Genomic DNA, 20,641 nt, shown 5'->3' with positions numbered 1-20,641 from the left:
GATATGCGCTCGAGAGTTAAAGAATTGCTGATATGCTAGAAGTAGACAACGACGCAAGGAAGCGATTGAGAATGTTGCCTCCTTGATAACTGAAGGGAAAGAAGTTATTGCTAATTTGGACACTCGGGATGAAGAGCTAGCACAATATATTTGCCAACTAACTAGGAGTATCGACAAAGAATGACATCTTCAATTTTCTATTTATTTAGATATTGAAGTCGTTTAGAAAGCTTTATATATTTTTTATGTGCTTCTATTTTCTAATACAATTCTAGTCTTTTCTTTAAAAAAAGGAAAGAACTTAGACTTCCCTCTTCAATAATACCCAAGACGGGTTTGCACAATCAAGGGAAAAAGAGGCAAATTTAAAATTGTGGGGTCATATAATGAAAACAAGAAAAGCCACCATTCTGGGCGGCAAAAACTTTAGGTTTTGGAGCCAATTTCATGGCAAATTGGGTTGATAGATAAAAATTAATTACTTAATTTAACGCAAGGGGTTACACAACTCAAAAAAAAACATGATTACGTCAAATTATAATTAATTAGAGTTGGATGGCATATTGATTAAGATTAAATTAATTGAAGGAAAGGGACAAGCTGTGGACAATTTATGCTGTTCGCTTTAATGCTTGGACACCTACCCACAACCACCTCCACAGACCCCTACTTTAATGTCAAACCTCTCAAGAGAGTCCTGAAGATTTACCTCAGATTGAGCTTCGCTATCATTAACGCAAGCTTTTACCTTAAGGTTACCCTCAGATAGAGCTTCATTACGCTCGTAATCCTGCCTGAGAGATACCAACTTCATTGCTTAGCAGAAGCGACAGATCAAAAGTTCGAGTTTACAGCCATGGCCTGGCACCACTGTTTAACCTTCATAGTTCTCTCTTGCTTTTTCTCGTGTTCTGCCTGCTCTACTTTCCAAGAAGAGAGTGCCTTTGATCTCTCTGGGCTCGACCTCAACAGCTGTAAATACAACATCCTTTCTCATTTATTTGATCTTAATTAAGAACCCACTTCCAGCATATAATCAGCATCATGCTTCAAAGCCCATTTATAGAACTTAACTATCATCAATGCTGAGCTAAACCTACAGTTCAGAAGGTCAATGAATGGATTGCTGTTGGAGAATTCTGCAAAATGTTTTGAGTACTCAATGGCGGAGCAAGACCCACAACTGAAAAATTGATATTGAGAATACCCACAATTAAGGATTTGATTTAGAGAAAACCCAGTAAAAAAAATTTGGCGTCGAAGAAAACCCACAACGTGGAATTTAAGATTATTTTTTGGTTTTAATTTGGAAGTGTTGAAGAGGTAGCCGACGTTGCAGAAGATAAATTGTGTAATGAGCTGATTTGTTTATGTCATGCGAAGCTGTTGATTATGTCTAATGAGTTGATTAATTTTGATGTGTTTTTGTTCGCCCAATTCAATGGCAGCTATTATTTGCGGGATAATAGATTGTGTGAAGGGAAAGTGTGTGGGCTCTTCCTCAGTTCCTTTGTACCAGTGCCAGTGTGATGAGGGCTGGCAGTCTCCCTTCGGACTTTCTTGGATACCATGTGTTCTCCCCAATTGTGAGCACTAATTTCTCTTTATTTGTTTATTTGTAAATGAAAATCATCTAAAGGAGGAAAATAAATTGTGACTTCTATTCTAACACTAAAGAAGTATTTTTATTTTATCTTTATTTTTGGTATATTTCCATGCCTCTTTTGCAGGCTCATTTAGTCTGGGCTGCTCGAATTCAAGCAGCACTCCAGCACCTCCTGCTTCTTCTCCAACTTCGCTTGACGGTATGTGGGTTAAATTCTTGCCAATAAATTCTTTAATTTTTCTCTCCATGAAGAAAAAAACCATCCCAAATAATAATTAGCACCAATAAGTAAACAAAAATTGCAAATAGATTAACCTTTGCTGTACATGATCTCGCGTATGGTATCTTTGATTTGCCCAGTGTTCACAGAAAACCTGCAAACTATATGCAGTATACCTGCAACATTTTCGTTTTTGCTTGCAAATTTTCTTTTCTCAATTTTAAGAAAAATTGCAAAAAGTAAGGTTATTAGTTGTATTTTAGCGCAAAAAATTGCAAATTCTCAACTGGGTTTTTAAAAATTTTCAGGCTGTAAGGTTAATGATTTGCAGAGAGCAATGTTTTCTGTGAACACTGTTGCCCACGATTAAAAGGTTTGAAATCATTGTAATGCATAGGGTATCCTAGCCTTTTCAGTCTTTGAAAGGTAAAGATCCTTCTGATCATTATAGCCAAAGGTTTTTTTAATAGAAGGGGTTAATCATCCATTTGATTAAGAAGGCATGGGCAGTGGGATCCCCATTCCTGCCTCTGTGGGGGGCGACGGGCACAGTGGGGAAGATGCTGGCAGGTATGGGTATATCAGCTCCCATTCAGTGATGTCATGGGCACTGAAAGGTTGCCGCGCCAAGTCTTGCAGTGGTTTTTGAGCTGCAGGGGGGAGTCAGACCATTCAGTGACCATGGCGATTTTGAACGTGTCAATGGCATCCCATTAGAATATCTGAGTTGATGGTATCAAACAGTCCTTTGCTTAACCAGGTTAACTGTTTGTCAATACAAACCTTCTGCACAATTCGGTGGTACACCTTTCAATGCTAAATAGTACAACTTAGCAATTATTAAATATGACACTCCTGCTAATCTCAAAAACTTTAAGAGTCCTCTCTGACTGTTAATTAAAGTATATAACAAATCTGAAAAGCAGTCGTGTTCGTGTTTAGAGATGCATTAAGCTGCAAGCACCTCATTTAGCAGTGCAAATAACCATATCTTGTCACTGCTCATCACAAGTTCACCTAATGATGCATCATAATTATTAATGTGCAAGCTAATAGACATACATCATATCCTCTCTTAAATCACATGATCATGCTGTCTTTGACACTCTGCAACTTCTGTTTTTTTGGTGTTTCAGTTTGCTCTCTTCCTGTCTGTGGGAATGGAGAATGCACTCGTGAAAGTAATTCCAGTAGTTATGAGTGCAAGTGCGACCCTGGGTATATAAATCTGTCTAACAAGTCAGATGGATACTGTCTTCGCCAATGTAAGTGTTTATGATGTCTCATCGGTGTTAGCGTCGACTTCTTTAATGCATGTAATAATGTCTCTCCAATATAAGTGCTTCTTTATTTCTTTTTTATTTTTTATTTTTTAGTAGAAACAGGAAAATATATTAAAAAAGGATGAGATTACAGTGACCCATGAGGAAGGTCCATGGGGGGACCCTTAAGACAGCTAAGCCAATAGGTTCCTTCTCCAATCCTTGACACATGCTTGCCCTAGTCACTAGTGTTGGAGTTAGAAGAACTCAGAACTTTCCTCCACTTTCTCCACGGATGATCCTGCCAGCGACCAGCTTCAGAACTTTCACCTCTAGGTTGGACTTGCTTGGTCAACTTGAAAATACTGTCAAGAAATAGAAAGAAATTGTGATTAGTTTTTATGCCAAAGAGGGCTTCATTCCTTTGTTTCCAGACATGCTACAACAGGAGACATCTGACAGACTGCCAAGTTAAGGGGTCTAGCTGACGACATTCCCCTAAAAGAACTTCTTTCCAGCTGAGCGGGGAGCTTCTAGACTTCTCGACGGCATCATTAAGCACTTTCAGAAACTGTTTAGTGTCTGGGCATGTGTAAAAGAGATGAGAAACAGTCTCCAGATTTGCTTTGCAACGAGGGCATATACCATTCCCATGACCCAATAAGTGCTTCTTTATGCACAAGATTATGTTTCCAATGTGGTGATGATGCCTCTGTGTTGTATGTGAACATGTCAGTAACTATACCGCCTTTATGTATGCATGATGTTTCTCCAATGACTACACACGCCTGAACTCGTAGATAGATGTTTGAACTTTGAACGTGTTTTATTTTGACAGGTGCCATAGGAGCTGATTGTACAAATTTGAACATATCTATTATTGGGTCACCACAGCCGCCACCTCCACCGCCGCCATCAAGTCAAAACTCAAATCAAGGTACAAGTCCAAGCCCCAGCTCGTCGAATCAAACCACCCCAAGTAAAGGTATAAAGCTTGATTCCAGTTTTGCTTGCTGTTTGAAGTATTATTGTAAAACGATGAGATAGAAATCGGCTCCATTTGCTGGACAGGGCTGCTAGCCTTCAGCATAGCTTAGCGTTGTCTTTGTCTCCTGAAAATTGATGAAAAGTAGTGACGTGATTTTGGGAGTACGGAGACATTTACACGAAGGTAGACATGCTGTTATATGAAAGCCTACCTACACCTGCTGTTAGGGTGCTGATGATGGAAAATCACAGATATGTTTATATACAGCACACACTTGATGCTTGTGAGGAGACCATCATGACCTCAACGCTCCTCTTGTTTAGGTTGGGAAAAATGTTGAAATGTATTTGGTTCACGTCGAGGTTGCATGATATCAGTTAGTCATATGAACTTGCCTGATTGTGTGGCTTGGGAAGTTTACTTGGTGGGAAGGGGTAGGTGGATGTGCCAAGTCTGATTATGAGAGCATTGTTTTCATATGCACCCGTGTGAGTATGTTTTGCCCAGTGTGGGCATGATGAGCCTCAAAGTACGAGAGAAATGAAGACAGCGAAAAGAGATTGGTTAGTCGTGATCAATATTAGGTGTCATGTATGATGTGGCCTGATGTAGAGGAGCATTGTACAGCAGAAATGGGACTTGGAACAAATAGTAGGAGATAGTTTGGTATGGTCTAAGTGAGTAGTAGTGTTAGTATAGAAGTGGGGAGCCAAGGGTTCACAATGGGATGGTTTTAGAGAATGAAACCTGGAGAGATCACTTTAGAGTGTGTCTGCTGCAACAGTCTAAGTGAGTAGCAGTGTTATATAGAAGTGGGGAGCCAAGGGTTCACAATGTGGTGGTTTTAGAGAACGAAACTTGGAGAGATCACCTTAGAGTGTGTCTGCCACAACTTGTTGTAGACATGTTCAATAGGCTAAGAGCCCATGGGGTAAGTCCCATGAGGAAAAAATTGGCATAAAAAAGGGCCCTCTAAGAAGATCCATGTCATCACTTTTCTAGAAAAAAGGGGGTCATGGTGAACATTATGCATCTTATGTCCCAACCCCCACATATGACAGACCATTGGAAAGCCCTTGAAAAGTAGATTTTAAATCTACCATCTTTGATCGATTTGGAGTTGATATGCTCAAGTTATGCCTTTTCTCACTAAAAGGTATAATCGTTGGAATTTGTCAAAATACGCAACAGAGATGATAACCAAATCTGAGACCACAAGAGCAAGTAGAGTGCAGAAAATAGACAGCACAAGAGAAGGAGAGAGATAGGCGTGTAACTCTTCTCTATACACAAGATCCCGCAATGAAAAGATGATACAATGATGTGTGGGCAATGGGGCCATTTTATATGGCCCCATAAATGCAGTCGGCCAATGGAGAAGCAGGCCGCCAGCCTCATGATTGGGTCCTTCCAGTTGGCTAGCCAAAAAATCCTCCACGACCCCAACAAAAAAAGTCGGCCAGCTCCATATGCATACGAGTGCAGTCGGCCAGCTTCTGTGTGATCCTGCCAGCATAGGGCAGCCACCCCCACCATGGAAAAATGGAGAAAAAATACGAGGAGTGAGGAAAAATGAGAAAACACCTATACAGGGTGGGCACTCCCACAACAGAGGCCTTGGTGTCTGATAAAGACAGGAGATGACTTCTAACAGAATCTACCTTTTAGTGGGGAAGGCATAACTTGAGCATATCAACTCCAAATTTGTCGGAGGTGGTAGATTTCGAATCTACTTCTCGAAGGCTTTCCAATGGTATGTCACACGTGGGAGTTTTAACATAAGATATGATCTCTTTTTTTAAAGAAAAGTGATGACATGGATCTTCTTAGAGGACTCTTTTTGAGTCCAATTTTTTCCTAATGCACGTGTAATGTATGATGTGGCTTGATGTGGAGGATCATTGTATAGCAAAAATGAAGCTTGGAACAAATAATAGGAGATAGTTTGGTATGGTCTAAGTGAGTCTGGACTCTGTAGTGTTAGTATAGAAGTGGGGAGCCAAGGGTTCACAATATGGTGGAACAAAACCTGGAGAGATCACCTTAGAGTTGGATACAGAGAAGCTCCGCAAATTCAGAGCTTCGCTTGGTGTACATGAGATGGAGTTGAGCTCGAGGGAGAGTGTTGAGATATCGAGCTCATCTAGTGAGGCGGTGGACACTGATGACCCGCCTGGGAGATAGACCCCACACTTACACCACTGGCATGGTTGGTGAGATCATGGGTGATATGCAGCCAGACTGGCTAGTTATAGCGCGAGCTCATTTAGTTGGGTTCACACTATAGAGAACCCTAGTATGTATTTGGTTGAGTATCTTTTCATATTGTGTGTACTCCTATCTTTGTATATGGTGTGTTGAGTGTTGTGTGAAGAAGAAGAAGATTTTCAGCCTCTCACCTTGTGTGTGCTCTTTTAGGGTTTTGTGAGTGTGTGTGTGTGTGTGTGTGCTTGCAAGAGCTCAAGCTCTCTTCTCCCGTGCATCTTTTCATTTGTTACCACTGCAGTTTATAGTCGCGCTTCCCTTTCTCATTGTGAGGAGTCTACCTCTGCCTCTTTGTGATGCTTCTAAGAATGCCCCTCCCTCTACCAATTCTGCAGGCTTATTGTTTTGGAGGATGATTTTTTGAACCCAGTGGGATGCTTTGGATCTGTGGTTGCTAACCGTGCCTGGGGCACAGTGGTACTTCCAGAGTTTTTTGGATTTGGATCAAGATCAGGTTGGGCTTATATCAGTCCGACAATATCTTTTTTTAGAGGGAAATGTGGAGTCCTTTCATCTTGCGATGCCCACCTCAGTGGCGTGTACTTATGTACAGCATTGGGCAACTCATGGTACAGAGTTTGAGCAGATGGACCCCATCTTTTCTACAGAGTCTTTACATCTTGCGATGCCGATCTTTTCAGAGGATGCTTTTGTCCAGCATTTGGCTACTCTTGGTATAGTAGTTGGAGCAGATTGACTCTTTCTTTTGTGGGTTCCAATGAGGAGCACCTTGCTTCTCCCAGGATTGATTATATACAGGATCTGATCTTGGTTGATTATGAGGTTTTTCATACCTTCTCCAGGCTGGATACACGACATTCGACTTCGGGGAGTGTTCTTACACTTGGATTTGGAACCATTATTTGGAGCAGCACGTCGCAGCCTATATGGTTGTTTTCTTCCAAAGGAGCGGGGTACCTGGCAGCTTGTTCTGTTGCTTTTGTAGCTAAGTTGCTAAGGAGATTGCTTGTGGAGCTTTCTTGGTACCTGTTTCTGCAATCTTTCATCTTTGATCGAGGACGGCGTCTCTAGCTTCTTGGAGTTCACTCAGCATCCGGTGCTGAGAGGGGGTGTTAGACATCATCCCCTACTTACTGGCTTCCTATTTTGTGTCCTATTTTAGCCTCTAGGACTGACCATGTTAGTCAAAGGGACTGGTCACCCCTCACATATATTTTACCCATATTTATTTCCCATTTTATGGTCCTCGATATTTTCCCAGTTGTGTAGGTATTTTATCTCCAGTCGACTGCCTTCATGTAGGCATATATATAGCCGGCATGCCTCCTTCATCTAATTGCTTGCCTAGCTTGTCTAACTACAGTCCCTCACATACGGGGTTCTCCCCTCTTGCTCGGAACATGTATTCCTTTTGGTGATAATATTGAGAGCAGGTTCTCGCCTGTGTTTCCTCTCCATCTTTCTCTCTCACTCTCGAGTGTGGAGCTACCCGAACCACGCCACACATAGGTATGCACTATGTCCCTGGAAGCACCACGAATCGTGCATCCACAGCTTCCTACTTGCACTCCTTTGCTCCTACCTCCATACCCACGACGAGTGCGAGTAGGTCGTCAATCAAACGACTCGAGCTCTTGATAGATCTCTGCATAGATCCTCTCCTCCTCCTCATCTTGCACTTTGTTAACACGCTCAAGAGTGCTCCCTGTGAGCTTGAATGCATCCACATTCACCTACATTGTACAATGATCAAGTGACAAGCAATGTATTAGAATTTAGTTTCAAGTTTCAATAAACATTGAAGTTTGAAATTTGAATGCTTATAACTTATAAGTTGTAACTTATACCCGTCTCGCCGATTCTATCTTTTGCATTACGTGCACCATGCGCAATTAGCGCGGCAATACACTAGCCGCTCTAACTGTTGCGTGCTCAAGCGATTGCATACCTTCGTGTGTACAAGTGAGTAGGAATTCCAGTTCCTCTCACATGCACCCGAAGAGCAATCCTGAGCTAGGATTCTCAAAGCCACCCTTTGGAGGCTTGAGAGCGCATATCCAAATGTCTCCCACCAAAAGAGGGCTTCACAAGGGATTCCCTCTTCCAACAGGTAGTAGATGCAAACGCGGCTCCTTCCCTTTGGTCATTGTAGCTTATGAGCTCCTCAAGGAACTTCCCATGGCAATCCTTCGACAATGCTTTGGGCAAGAAAGCATCTCGAGCTTCAAGTAGCTCCACATTGGTAAAGAGGGTGGGTGATTTGTAAGCCGGATACAATAATGCGGCAAGACCATGGATAGGTCTTCGCATCCACTTCCATCTCTTCACAATGGCCAACATACCATCACGCTTCTCCTCGTCGATGGAAGGAGAAGTGCGAAACTCCGTTATGGCCTTTCTCATAAAATGAACGAGAAGGCCCATGGTGGCTCTCCATGTCGGTCATCCGTAATATCCTATAGAAGGGCGTGACCGCAATGACAATAGTGCAGACTGACTGCCAAAACTCCTCCTGTAGGTAAAGCCGTTGCATGGCTTTGGCCTCCGCCGATTCTCACCATCCCACTCATTCCACATTGTGAAGACCACTGTTTGGCAAAGGGAGGATTTCACATCGTGGAGGCGCTCCAAGAGGAGCCACATGCAGGCGAAGCGTGTAGATGAAGGCTTCTTCAATTCCAACTTGCTATGTTCGCGGAACATGGCAAGCACCTTCACCTTTGTGGTGAAGAAGGTGACAATAGAGATAGCTTCGGTCATTACTTCCTTCATCCACACTAACTTGCCCATATCCTCCATGAGTAAGTCAATGCAATGGGAGGCACAAGGCGTCCATACTATGGAGGGATAGTCCTCCTCCAGCAATTTTCCCATCTGACGGCAAATTGAAGCGTTGTCGGTGATGACTTGCACCACATTCTCCGATCCGACCTACATGTCACAATGCACATGAATGGATGCAATGAGCGTATGTGGTATGAGACTTGAGTCATGACATAGCCGTAATGGCTTTCACCATTGACTTCCATTGATCTACCTTGAGCACATGGAATGAGAGATTGCACTCAATAATGGTGCGTGCAATCTCTATATCCGCTAACCGTTGCCATTCTCGGAGATGTGATAGAGAAGAAGAGAACCCCAATGGCTTGGGCTAGAGTGGCTTGCCTCATGGGAGACTCAAGCCTTTGTCTCTTTGAGGAGGCGGAGGCGCGCGAGGGAGCATGTATCACAAGGCGGGGAAATGACCTCATCATCCGCCCTTGAGCTTCTACCACTATCACGGTGAGCACCCAATCCACCCTTGATCTTGTTGGAGATCTCATCGGATATAGCAAGGGGGGACTTCCTTGCATGGCGCAACTTGCCCTCCCGCCTTTCCGAGATGTTGGAGAAGCCTAGTAACTCCACTTGTGTATTGTTTGCCGCAATACTTACAAGTCCATCTATATGACTTGGACTTTCCATTGGCTTTCTCTACATGGATAGCATGCACATTGAAGGCTTCATTCTTCTCCCTCGTCATTCTAAGAGAGACAAGGAGAGCTTAGAAGTTAGAAGAGATGGATAGGCTTGAGAGAGAGAGAGAGAGAGAGAGAGAGAGAGGCTTGAGAAAATGAGAGTGAGAGAGGCTTGATTCCTTGAGGCTTGACTCTTCAGAGAGAGAGAGAGAGAGAGAGAGAGAGAGAGAGAGAGCCTAGGCTTGTGATATGCAGCGGAAGTCTTTGTATTGGAAGATCCCGTCACACAAATGCTCACACCGTCTTCTGTATCCCGAGTTTCGTGAGTTTAGCAATCCACTTTAATACTTCAAACTTTAAAGAGATATGAGAGAGAGATATGAGAACTGTACACCAGATTGGGTCCCGAATTACCCACTGAAGGGCCCCCTATCCCGATAACGAGATAGTATTTGCTTTATTTCTTTAGAGAGAATGATTGTGGACTGTAGATAAGCCAAACGCAAGATCTCGGAGGATCGGAAGCCTGACTGAACTATACACGGCTGTAGAAACACCTCAATGGACTAATCTCGAGCCTATGCACTCTTCCCAAGGGCATGAGGAAGGGCTGCACACCTGAGGCTGAGAAACGAAGCCGGTGGACTGTTCTAAGCTATGTTAGAATGCTGTAAATGCTTATGAATGCTATGTTACCTTTACCATATGGCTGGGGTAGATGGGGATGATGATTGGGAGGCTGAGAACTGCTATAGACTGAAACGCAAGCTGTATGGATGAGGCTGGACTGAAACGCAAGGTAGGACTGCTGTGGGACTGTAAACGTAGGGCTGTGCTGATGCTGGAAAGAAAACGCAGGACTGTACTGATGCTGGACAGAAAACGCAGGACTGTTTGCTGTTTTGGGGACTGAGGAGGACTGTACGGCTGCGCCTGTATGCTGTCCTACTGAATTGCTGAGTTAGGACTGCTGAGTGGCTGCGTTAGTACTGCTGAATTGCTGCGCTTATGGCTGTAGGGACTGCTGAACTACATGCGTTGGAGAACCAAGGCTGGCTGAAGCAAACTCAAGCACTCCAAGGGCTGGATGAGACTAGTCTAGTGCTGAAGGCAAGGGAACTCCTAGGGCTGAGGAGGAAAGCTCTTAGCACACTGAAGACTGAATGGGAAACTAAGCCCTATGCAAGCCTATTTATACTAACTAGAGGTTGGTCAAGTTGGCTGGTCATTTATTTAATAAAGTTTATATTTATAAATGACAATAAATGCTAAATAAATACCAAAAAATATGAAAAAAATACCAGATAAATCCTAGTAAATTCCCTAAGGCTTCTGGGATGTTCTAAATGATGCACAGCATATGAATGCATATTATGCAGGATGCAGAGTGCTTTCTGATGCAAATCCTAAGGCTTCTACCGACCCTCCATGCATGAATGATTCTCTCCAAGTGGGTTAAGGGACTTGACTGACTGACTGACCCGCTAAGGTTGAGGAATGACCTACGTAGCTCGTGCTTGACTTATCCTGGACTGAGGATGTACAATGGGGTCACGGCGTACGACAAATATCATCCTACTGGGTTCTAATACTGTACAACTGTTGCACTGATGAGCCAGCTTGTCACCATGCACTGAGTGCAGAGTGCATGTGACAAGGCTTGAGAGAGAGAGAGAGAGAGGCTTGAGAGACGGGGGAGGAAGAGGCTTGAGAGTTGAGAGAGAGAGAGAGAGAGAGAGAGAGAGAGAGAGAGGGGGGGGGGGGGAGGGGGCTTGATAGTTGAGACTTAAGCAATGAGAGCCTTGAGGGAAGTTTAGGGAGTGGGCATTTCATAAGTATGGGCCATGGCCCATAGGCTAGTGCCAAGTGCCAAAGACTTGGCCCAACACATATCACAAGGCAAACAAAACGGCTAGAAAACGGTCATAAACGGGCAGCTCAAATGGTCAGAAACGACAACTTGCATTATCGTACCGTATGATACCGTACCGTATGAATCGTATCGTATGAACCTGTTCATACCGGTACGAGAAACAACTATGCTCGGAGGTTCCGAGCCTGGGAGGAGGTCGATCTTGTGATCCTCCGATCTGGACGGGGGGAGTTGGGGAGGGATATTGTCCCAAAGAAAAATCTTCTGGAATTTTTCATGGAGAGCCAAATACTTCTCGGAAGCATTGACTACCGTCTGAGCAGTCAGGTAGTAAATCATCGCACAATGTGCGTCTTTCCTAATTGCTCGTTTAGCCTGCAAGTGGCTGATGAGTGGAAAGTTCGAGATTCTTGGCTCACACTTAATGGTCACTGGGATATTGGACACATTCCGACTAATTTGGAAAGTGTGCTTGTCCCACTTGACATCAGGAAGGAACTTATGAAACCACTGAATGCCCAAAATTATGTTTGCTGCTACAAGAGGGGCAACCATAAAATCATGCACAAACTCTATGCCCTGAATGACTAATTTAGCACCTAGAGCTTCATACTTGACGCTGGTCGTCATGCCTGTGCTAAAACCCTCAACTTGCTTGTACAGAAGTTAGGAGGAAACGGGCACATCGAGCGGCATGTTTCGTGACCACGTTCTCCGTGCGGCCGCTGTCAAACAAGACAACGACTCTCTGGCCACCTATGTAGCCAAAGGTCTTGAGCAATTCGTTGCGCTCATACTCCTGGTCATGGACGCCCTTCTGCTCATCTTCGAGCTCCTGCCTAATGATTGTTTCAACCAAAGCATTGGAATTCGAAGAAATAGGGACCACTGGGGTTTGTGTGGGAGCTTGGCTCGCCACTAAAGCCGTGGAGGTTGAGGCGGCGGTCTTTGGAACGGTAGTCTTCTTAGGATACTCCCGAGAAGTGTGCTCTTTTGTATGACAAAAGAAACACCTATCCTCCTTCTTGTACTGAGCAATCTCCTCAGCACTTAACTTGCCACCGGTCTTACCTGCCTCCGCTTTCTGGTTTGGAGTAAGCTTGGGTGCATTGGTCGAGTTCTTGGAGCGCCTTGGTCCTCTTTTTGTACTCACTTTTTTGTACTCGCGCCTAGCGCACATAATCGCATCGCACATCTATGCTTTATGTACTTTTGTTTCACTTCAAACTTGTTTTTAATGAAATTTTGGTTTGAAACTTCTCTAGACTCTACCCTTCCAAATTGAAAATGTCTATGTTTGTAGGTGTTCTTTAATTAAAAAAACCATATTTTATCGTACGGTATCCCAAATTTTCATATCGTACCAAAAATTTCCGTATAGTATCGTATTTTCGTACGGTGACAACTATGCCCTCGAGCAAGTTTCCATATCGCCTTTCCAAGGCAATGGAATCGGAGTTGAACCACCAACTCCAAGAATTGTTGCAATCTGGCTTCGTCCGTCCCAACGTGTTGCCATTTGCAGCACCGACCTATTTGTCAAGAAGAAAGACGGGTCTTCTCGTTTGTGTGTCGATTATCGTGCACTCAATAAGCTGACTACCGATAGTAGATTCTTGATGCCTCGAAGAGATTATATTCTCGAGAGGCTGAATGAGGCTAAGGTGTTCTCAAAACTCGATTTAAAGAGTGGGTACCACCAGGTGAGGATTGTTGAGGGAGATATCCTCAAGAGCCTTCCGTACAGAGCGGATCCACTATGAATTTGTGATCATGCCTTTAGCTTGACAAACACCCCAACCACATTCAACCGCATCATGATGCGGGTGTTCCGGAAATTAATTGGAAAGTGTGTTCATATTCCTGGACGCAATTTTGGTATGTTCAACTACGGTTGAGCAACATGACATTGATGTGGAGAAAGTCTTGAAGTTGCTGGAAAGCAACGAGCTCTACATCAATGAGAAGTAGTCGGAATTTTATTTGTTCGACGTTCATTACCTTGGATATATAATTAGTGCAAAAGACATTCGACTTAATCCGGCCCAAGGTGGCCTAGATTGTCAATTGGGAAGTACCTCAGACTGCTTATGACATCAGATCCTTCGTGGGTATATGCCAAGCATACTCCACCTACATAGACAAGTTTTCTAACCTCTCGGAAGACCTCACCGATCTGCTAAAGGGTGTCAAGACAAAAAGGCAACAGATTCGAATGACTCTACGAGCGTTGGAGACATTCAAGAACCTCAAGGTGGCTTTATCAAAAGCACCTTGTCTAGCACTTGCCACGTGGGACGAGCAATTCTAGGTGATCACCGATGCAAGTAACATCGCAATTGGAGATATATTACAACAAAATGGTCATCCAGTAGCTTACATGTCTCATAAGTTACTACCCACAAAAAAAAAATTACTCGGTCTATAATAATGAACTCCTCGCAATTATACAAGCCTTGAAACATTGGAAACATTTTTTTTTATGGCCGTGACTTTGAGGTTCGCATTGACCATCAAGCATTACGTTGGATGCCAAGAAGGTTCAAGTTCAGTCTTTTATTTCAGATTTTGCATCATTCTAATAAAAGCAAATACACGATCCGTGGTGGGACCTCTGTCTATACATACATACATACATACATTACATATATTCTTTTGCACATCTATTTCAATTTTGTGCGTTATTCTTGTCGTGACACGTGTGCTGATTTCTGAGCATTGAAATTACCGATATCCCCCAAAGCTTCCGCATGTTACACAAGGGATGATGATAGTCATCTAAGGTCAGAAGTTGGAATCCCATCATCAAGCTCAGCAGAAGGAGATGTCACGTACATGCACATGGATATGCCTAATCCAAGGCTAATCTTGATCGACAGCAAATAAACATCTAGATTTAGGCTTTAGCATGGGTTCCGGTGTGTACAGAAGACAACCAAAAGGACTTAAGACGCTGTCGATCAGATTTGAAATGCTTATGAAGCAAGTCAACGACATATATAAAAACATGAGATTTTTCTTCGACTGTTGGTCGGCCAGCTTCTTGGACATACTTTGATCTCATAAAAGACTAGGCCAAGATTCATTCTTGCTATCTCTCTCCCATGTGGAGATTGGTCATTAGATACACTTTTGGGGTTGCTAACGTAGCCAGATTGATGTACCTTTTTGTACTATATGAATCTCTCTCTCTCTCTCTCTCTCTCTCTCTCTCTCTCTCTTTTCGCGTTTTGCATCTATATGTTCCTACGAAAGGTGCTTAGGGCTGAAAGAAGACACTAAGCTTCCACACATATAACATTGATCCATTTGATTCCCGAGGAGGGTGGAGACCAATTGGAGATTCGGCAATGGAGCCCATCACCCTCCTAGGAACCGCGTACAAAATCCTAGCCAAAACCATCAGCTAGCGCCTTCGACGTTTCCTCCTCAACTTTATACATGGCACAAAGACAGGTTTTGTACAGGATCGAAGTATCCTAAACAACATCTTCACTTTTTGGGAGGCAACCACCTCCGCCGGCATCATGGTTTGATAGTTCTCCTTTCATATGCGGGCCTTGGGGTTGGCTTATGCTCTTGTGCCTGAGGCTCTGAGCTGCATCGTACCAAGCTTGATGACAAGGCTGTAAAAATACATATTCGTGGGATACAGTAAGGAAAGCAATGGCTACCCCCTCAACCATCCCATTATACGAAAAAATTTTGCTAGTAGAGATGTCGTGTTTGTGGAAAATTCAGTTCAACCCAGGCTAGAGTGTAGAAAACGCGAAGATGAAGGCTCACATGATATGTTTGAGGACTTGCTTCCCATCTATGTTTCGGGACAGCCATCTGAGGATCTTGTGCCTCACAAAAGGGCTGTAAAGCAGCCATTACAGCATGATAATCAGCCTGATATGCATGTTGAAATTCAGCTAGTTGATCTGAAAATTGTTGAGGATGTAATTGGAGATGAAAGGACACCCATACAAGAAGCAAGGGCTATCCCCAGCTGGCCATTGCAAACTTTGCAGGACAGCCGACACACAGCACCACACTTTTGGAGGGTTAGATTCGGTTATCGGAATGCTTCCAATGATTATGCTTGTATCAGCGCATTGTGCGACGATGAGGAGCCTGTATCTTATGAGGATGCACAAGAAAATCAGCATTGGATGAGTACCAACCAGCAGAGGGTTTCAGTTCTAGGTCTCCCCTTTTTCATCAACACATTGCTCAACCCTGTTGAAGTCCCCTCCAACAATCCAATGGTTTACCCAAGGGAGAGAGTCATGATCTCTAAGATTAATGGCATACACATTGCTTCAGATTTCCTAGATCGTGAATAGTGAATCATGGACATCTGAAATCGTGAATCATCTGAATCATGAATCGTGGATTGCAGCCCATAAGAGCTACATTTCAAAGAAAACCTTGTGTGGGTTTCTGAGTCACGTTGGACCATGTTACTCAAATACAAGTTTAGTTCGTTTTCTTATTGTTTTCTCACACAACAACCAAAGTTTCTTTTTTGTATGGAAGTATTGGGTTATTTGCAAGTGCCTTTGCAGCTTGTGAAGCAGTTGTGATCAAGGGGCAGTCATAACTTACAAGCCATGAAAAAAAAAATGTGATTGCAAAGAATTCAATGTTACATGCTTGGATGAAGCACATGGAGGTTCAACATCTCAAGAAGAGCTAGTGGTCAGCTACAAAGGCTTATATAGACATCTTCACTGGGGTACCTCACCGGGAAGAAATCAGATTGGATTCTTTATCAAGATCAATAACCTACCCGTTTCAGTTGGATAGTGGACATTGAGAAGGGTACTTCCCATCAAAGCCCCACTTTCACAGCCACGTTGCGTGAGAAATTAACGAGCAACATGAGATTTTCCAATCTAGAAGCCTGTACTAGTCGGCCAACAATGTTGCACGAAACATTCCACTGAAACAAAATCGTTTAAAAAGACAGAAGGAAAACCTTTTTATGCCCTTAAAATCGAAATGGCCTCCAAAACTGGTGGGCAATTATTTGGCATCGAGGACTTAACCCATGGAAGCCTACTGCTCATGTCTACAATTTATTGTAGTACTGCTTTGGTGAAGATGTCAGCAACCTGATCCTGTGTGCTGACATAAACAAGGTCGTCTCCTGCCAAAACCTTCTCTCTGACAAAATGGTAGTGGACCTCTATATGCTTCATGCGAGCATGAAAAACTGGGTTCCTAGCCAACTGTATACTGCTAATGTTGTCACAAAAAATGACAACTTGTCTATCCACTGATAGACCCAAATCTGTAAGTAGCTTTCTCAACCAAGCTACCTCACATGCTGCCATAGCAGCACCCCTGTACTCGGCCTGTGTACTGGATAGAGTAACCGTAGGTTGCTTCTTGCTGCTCCACGTCACGGCAACACTCCCCAAAGAAAACATGAAGCCACTAGTAGATCTTCTATCTGAGATACTACCAGTCCAATCAGCATCTGTGTACCCATGTACACATGTCTCTGTCCCAGTTTCATAAAATAGTCCACAATGCAAAGTAGACCTCACATACCTCAGTATGCGTCTCAATGCATCCAAATGCGGCTTCCGAGGAACTTGCATAAACTGACTCACCAACCCAATAGCATAGCTCAAATTTGGTCTGGTGATCATCATGTAGATCAAGCTTCCTATTATGCGCCTATACAAAGTAGGATCCTTCAAAATCTCTCCTGAATCTGCACTCAACTTACCATTCTGATCCAATGGCACTGAGATACGCTTACAGCATGTCATACCATACTTGGACAACATGTCCAAGCCATACTGTCTTTGCAGTAGTCCAATACCATGTGGTGACCTAATCACCTTAATTCTCAAGAAATATCTGAGCTTCCTCAGATCCTTCATCTCAAACTTCTGTCTAAGCAAGATCTTTACATCAAAGATCTCTACATCATGGTCCCCGTAATGATCATGTCATCTACATAGATGACAACAAGCACAACCCCTCTATCACTGTGTCTCACATACAACGAGAAATCTGCATTGGCTACATGAAAGCCAATAGTGACAAGATATTCAGAAATCTTGTCAGACCATGCTCTTGGTGGTTGTTTTAAGCCACACAAGGCCTTCTTCAATCTGCAAACATGCTCGGGGTGAGTCACATTCTCATAACCAGGTGGCTGCAACATATACACCTCTTCTTGCAAATCCCCATGCAAGAATGCATTCGTTACATCCATATGATGTAAAGAATGCATTCTTTACATCCATCTGATGTAAAGACCATTGCTTTGACGCAGCCACTGCTATCACAACTCACTGTTGCCATCTTGGCAACTGGGTTGAAAGTTTCCTCATAATCAATGTCATATGTCTGCGTATATCCTTTGGCTACCAATCTAGCCTTGTACCTGCTTATGCTTCCATCACTGTTATGTTTATTACTTTGTACATCCACTTGTATCCAATGGCTTTCTTGCCTTTAGGCAATTGTACTAAATCCCAAGTCTCATTTTCGTATAGTGCATCCATCTCCTCATCCATAGCTTTCTCCCAACACACATTTCCAACAGTCTCATCAATGCATGTGGGATCTACAACCTGTATAACTTTCGCCATGTATGCATAGTGATATGCCACATAACCATCATAGGTAAACCTCTGCACAGGATTCTTCACTCTCCCAGATCTTCGCAGCTTTGCATTCATGGCTTCCATAGCCTTCTTTACACCAGGTGTTCTCATAGCTGGTATTCCAAGATCCTCATCAAGGCTCATCTCTGAGCTACTAGACTCTCCATCAACATGAGAATGCCCTGTAGAAATGTCAGGTATACTAAGGGGCTCAACCACTTTCTCTTTGCCTTTATGTGATGTACTAATCACATTTGTAGGACTGGTATTATGACGCAGCATGCCACTCCATGGTCTATCAACTGAACCACTAGATGAGGACTCTCTTGGTCCACTCAAAGACTGTGATTGCTGACTTGCATTCTGTGCAACCACATTTTCACTCACATCAGCCTCAACAGCTTCTTTTTCAGCAGCATACCAGCGGCTCATCTCATGAAAAACAATATCCTTGCTTACCCTCAACTCACGTGTAGTAGGGTTATAACACCTGTATCTCTTTTGCTGAAGGGAATATCCAATAAACTCACATTTTTCAGCTTTTGGATCCAACTTAGTTCTCAGCTCATCTGGCACATGCACATATGCAATGTATTCAAAGACTTTCAGATGAGACAAATCAGGTTTTCTGCCAGTAAACCTCTCCTCTGGAGTTACATTATGTATGGCTGCAGTTGGAGTTCTGTTCATGATGTAAACTGCTGTAGAAACAGCCTCAACCCAATAGCTATGCGGCATATTCTTCTCTCCCATCAATGCTTGCGCAATCTCACTAATGTGCCTGTTTTTTCGCTCAACAACTCCATTTTGTTGCGGAGTGTATTTGCATGTAAATTGTCTTCGAATACCATTCTTCTTCAAAAATTCAGAGAACTCATTGGAGAAGTACTCTCCCCCTCCATCTGACCTTAGGCACTTTACATATTTCCTTGTTTGCTTTTCAACCATAACTCTGAAATTCTGAAAATGAGTGAACACCTCACCCTTCTCCTTCATGAAGTATACCCACACTTTCCTTGTGTGGTCATCAATAAATGTCACATAATACCTGCAGCCTTCCATAGACATGGTCTTCGTAGGATCCTATACATCTGAATGCACAACATCTAGTGCATTTCTGCTCACATTTCTGTCACGTGAAAATACATGCTTTGTTTGCTTTCCAAATTGGCATGCTTCACATATTTTCTGCATACCTTCAACTTTAAACTTTGGCATTCCTGTCACAATTCCTTTAGTCTGCATAGACTTCATTCTCTGCACATTCACATGTCTAATTCTTTTATGCCAAATGTCTGTGTCTGCAACAATTCCTGAACCATTTGCAAACATCGCAGCACTCACTTCAGGCATGTTTACATTCAATGTAAACATTCTGCCCACTCTGTCGTCTTTTGCAACCAACCTGCACTTGTCTTTAAAATCTTCAATATAACAACCATCAGGGTTAAATCGAACTTGCAAACAATGCTCAATCATCTGGCCAATTGAAACTAGATTCTTTGTTATGTTCGGAACATGAAGTACATCTACAAGGTACTTCACTTTGCCATCTTGCATAGACAATGGCACATCTCCAACATGGGCAATTGGATGAGCAGTGTTATTCCCTGTTTTCACAAAACCTGGTCTTTCAAGGTTTTTCATCTCCTTGAATCACTCCCCATGACTTGTCATGTGGTTTGAAGCACCTGAATCAACGTACCATACATCATCTTTATGTGTTGCTTCAACATTTTCAGATATGGCATTAACGACATACTGTATAACAAACAACCTTTCATTATCCTCATTGTTTCTGCTCAAGGATGTATAGTTGTTTTGCTGCAATTTTTCATTTTGCATGTCAACCTGCTTCTTGTAACAATCTGCCTGCACATGTCCAGGCTTACCACAATAAAAGTATCCACGTGTATCATTATATTGCCTTTGCCAATTTCCACGACCTCTTTGACTCCCCCTGCCTTTGAATTGGCCTCTTTCACTTGCGTGTTGTTGTTGTTGTGAATTCTGGGACTGTTGTTGTTGCTGTTGCTGGTCATAATTTTGATTACCTGTTCGGTCACCTCCTTGGCCGCGTCCACGGCCTCCTCTACCTCATTCTCTTCCTGAACTTGTGTAGAAGGTCTGTTGCTCTGAACTATTTTTGTTTTGTGAAGACTGTTGGTCTTCACCCAAGCTCTTCTCTTCTATAATCAACATAGACACCAAATCTGTGAAATTGGGAATGTTTTTCCGAGTCTGAATAGACGTCTTGAACGCCTTGTATTGTGGCCCGTGACCACGTAGACAGACTTCCACCTTATCATCATCATCTATTGAAACGCCAATAGATGTAAGGGATTCCACAATACCCGTTATCTTCAATGCATAGTCATTCATAGACATACT

At 43.1% G+C, this 20,641-nt stretch overlaps 1 protein-coding gene across 3 annotated transcripts in view; it reads left to right on the top strand.

Moving 5' to 3' along the window:
* The first annotated feature begins 662 nt into the window (after nucleotides 1-662).
* LOC147623374 (uncharacterized) overlaps nucleotides 663-20,641 on the top strand; it is a 34,100-nt gene continuing 14,121 nt past the window's right edge. The window contains exons 1-5 of one of the 3 annotated variants that reach the window (XM_086821525.1): nucleotides 663-974; nucleotides 1,449-1,586; nucleotides 1,731-1,805; nucleotides 2,963-3,091; nucleotides 3,927-4,067. In XM_086821525.1, coding sequence (XP_086677651.1) covers nucleotides 857-974; nucleotides 1,449-1,586; nucleotides 1,731-1,805; nucleotides 2,963-3,091; nucleotides 3,927-4,067 — 601 coding nt within the window. In that variant the 5' untranslated portion in view covers nucleotides 663-856. Of the gene's footprint in view, nucleotides 975-1,448; nucleotides 1,587-1,730; nucleotides 1,806-2,962; nucleotides 3,092-3,926; nucleotides 4,074-20,641 lie in introns of all 3 variants that reach the window. The other 2 variants (XM_086821524.1, XM_086821526.1) reach the window with 2 other exon arrangements.

The sequence above is a fragment of the Cibotium barometz genome, chromosome 27 (assembly GCF_041138505.1).
Source record: "Cibotium barometz isolate CiBa-2024 chromosome 27, ASM4113850v1, whole genome shotgun sequence".
Classification (NCBI taxonomy): Eukaryota; Viridiplantae; Streptophyta; class Polypodiopsida; order Cyatheales; family Cibotiaceae; genus Cibotium; species Cibotium barometz.
This window is presented reverse-complemented; position numbering and strand designations above follow the sequence as displayed.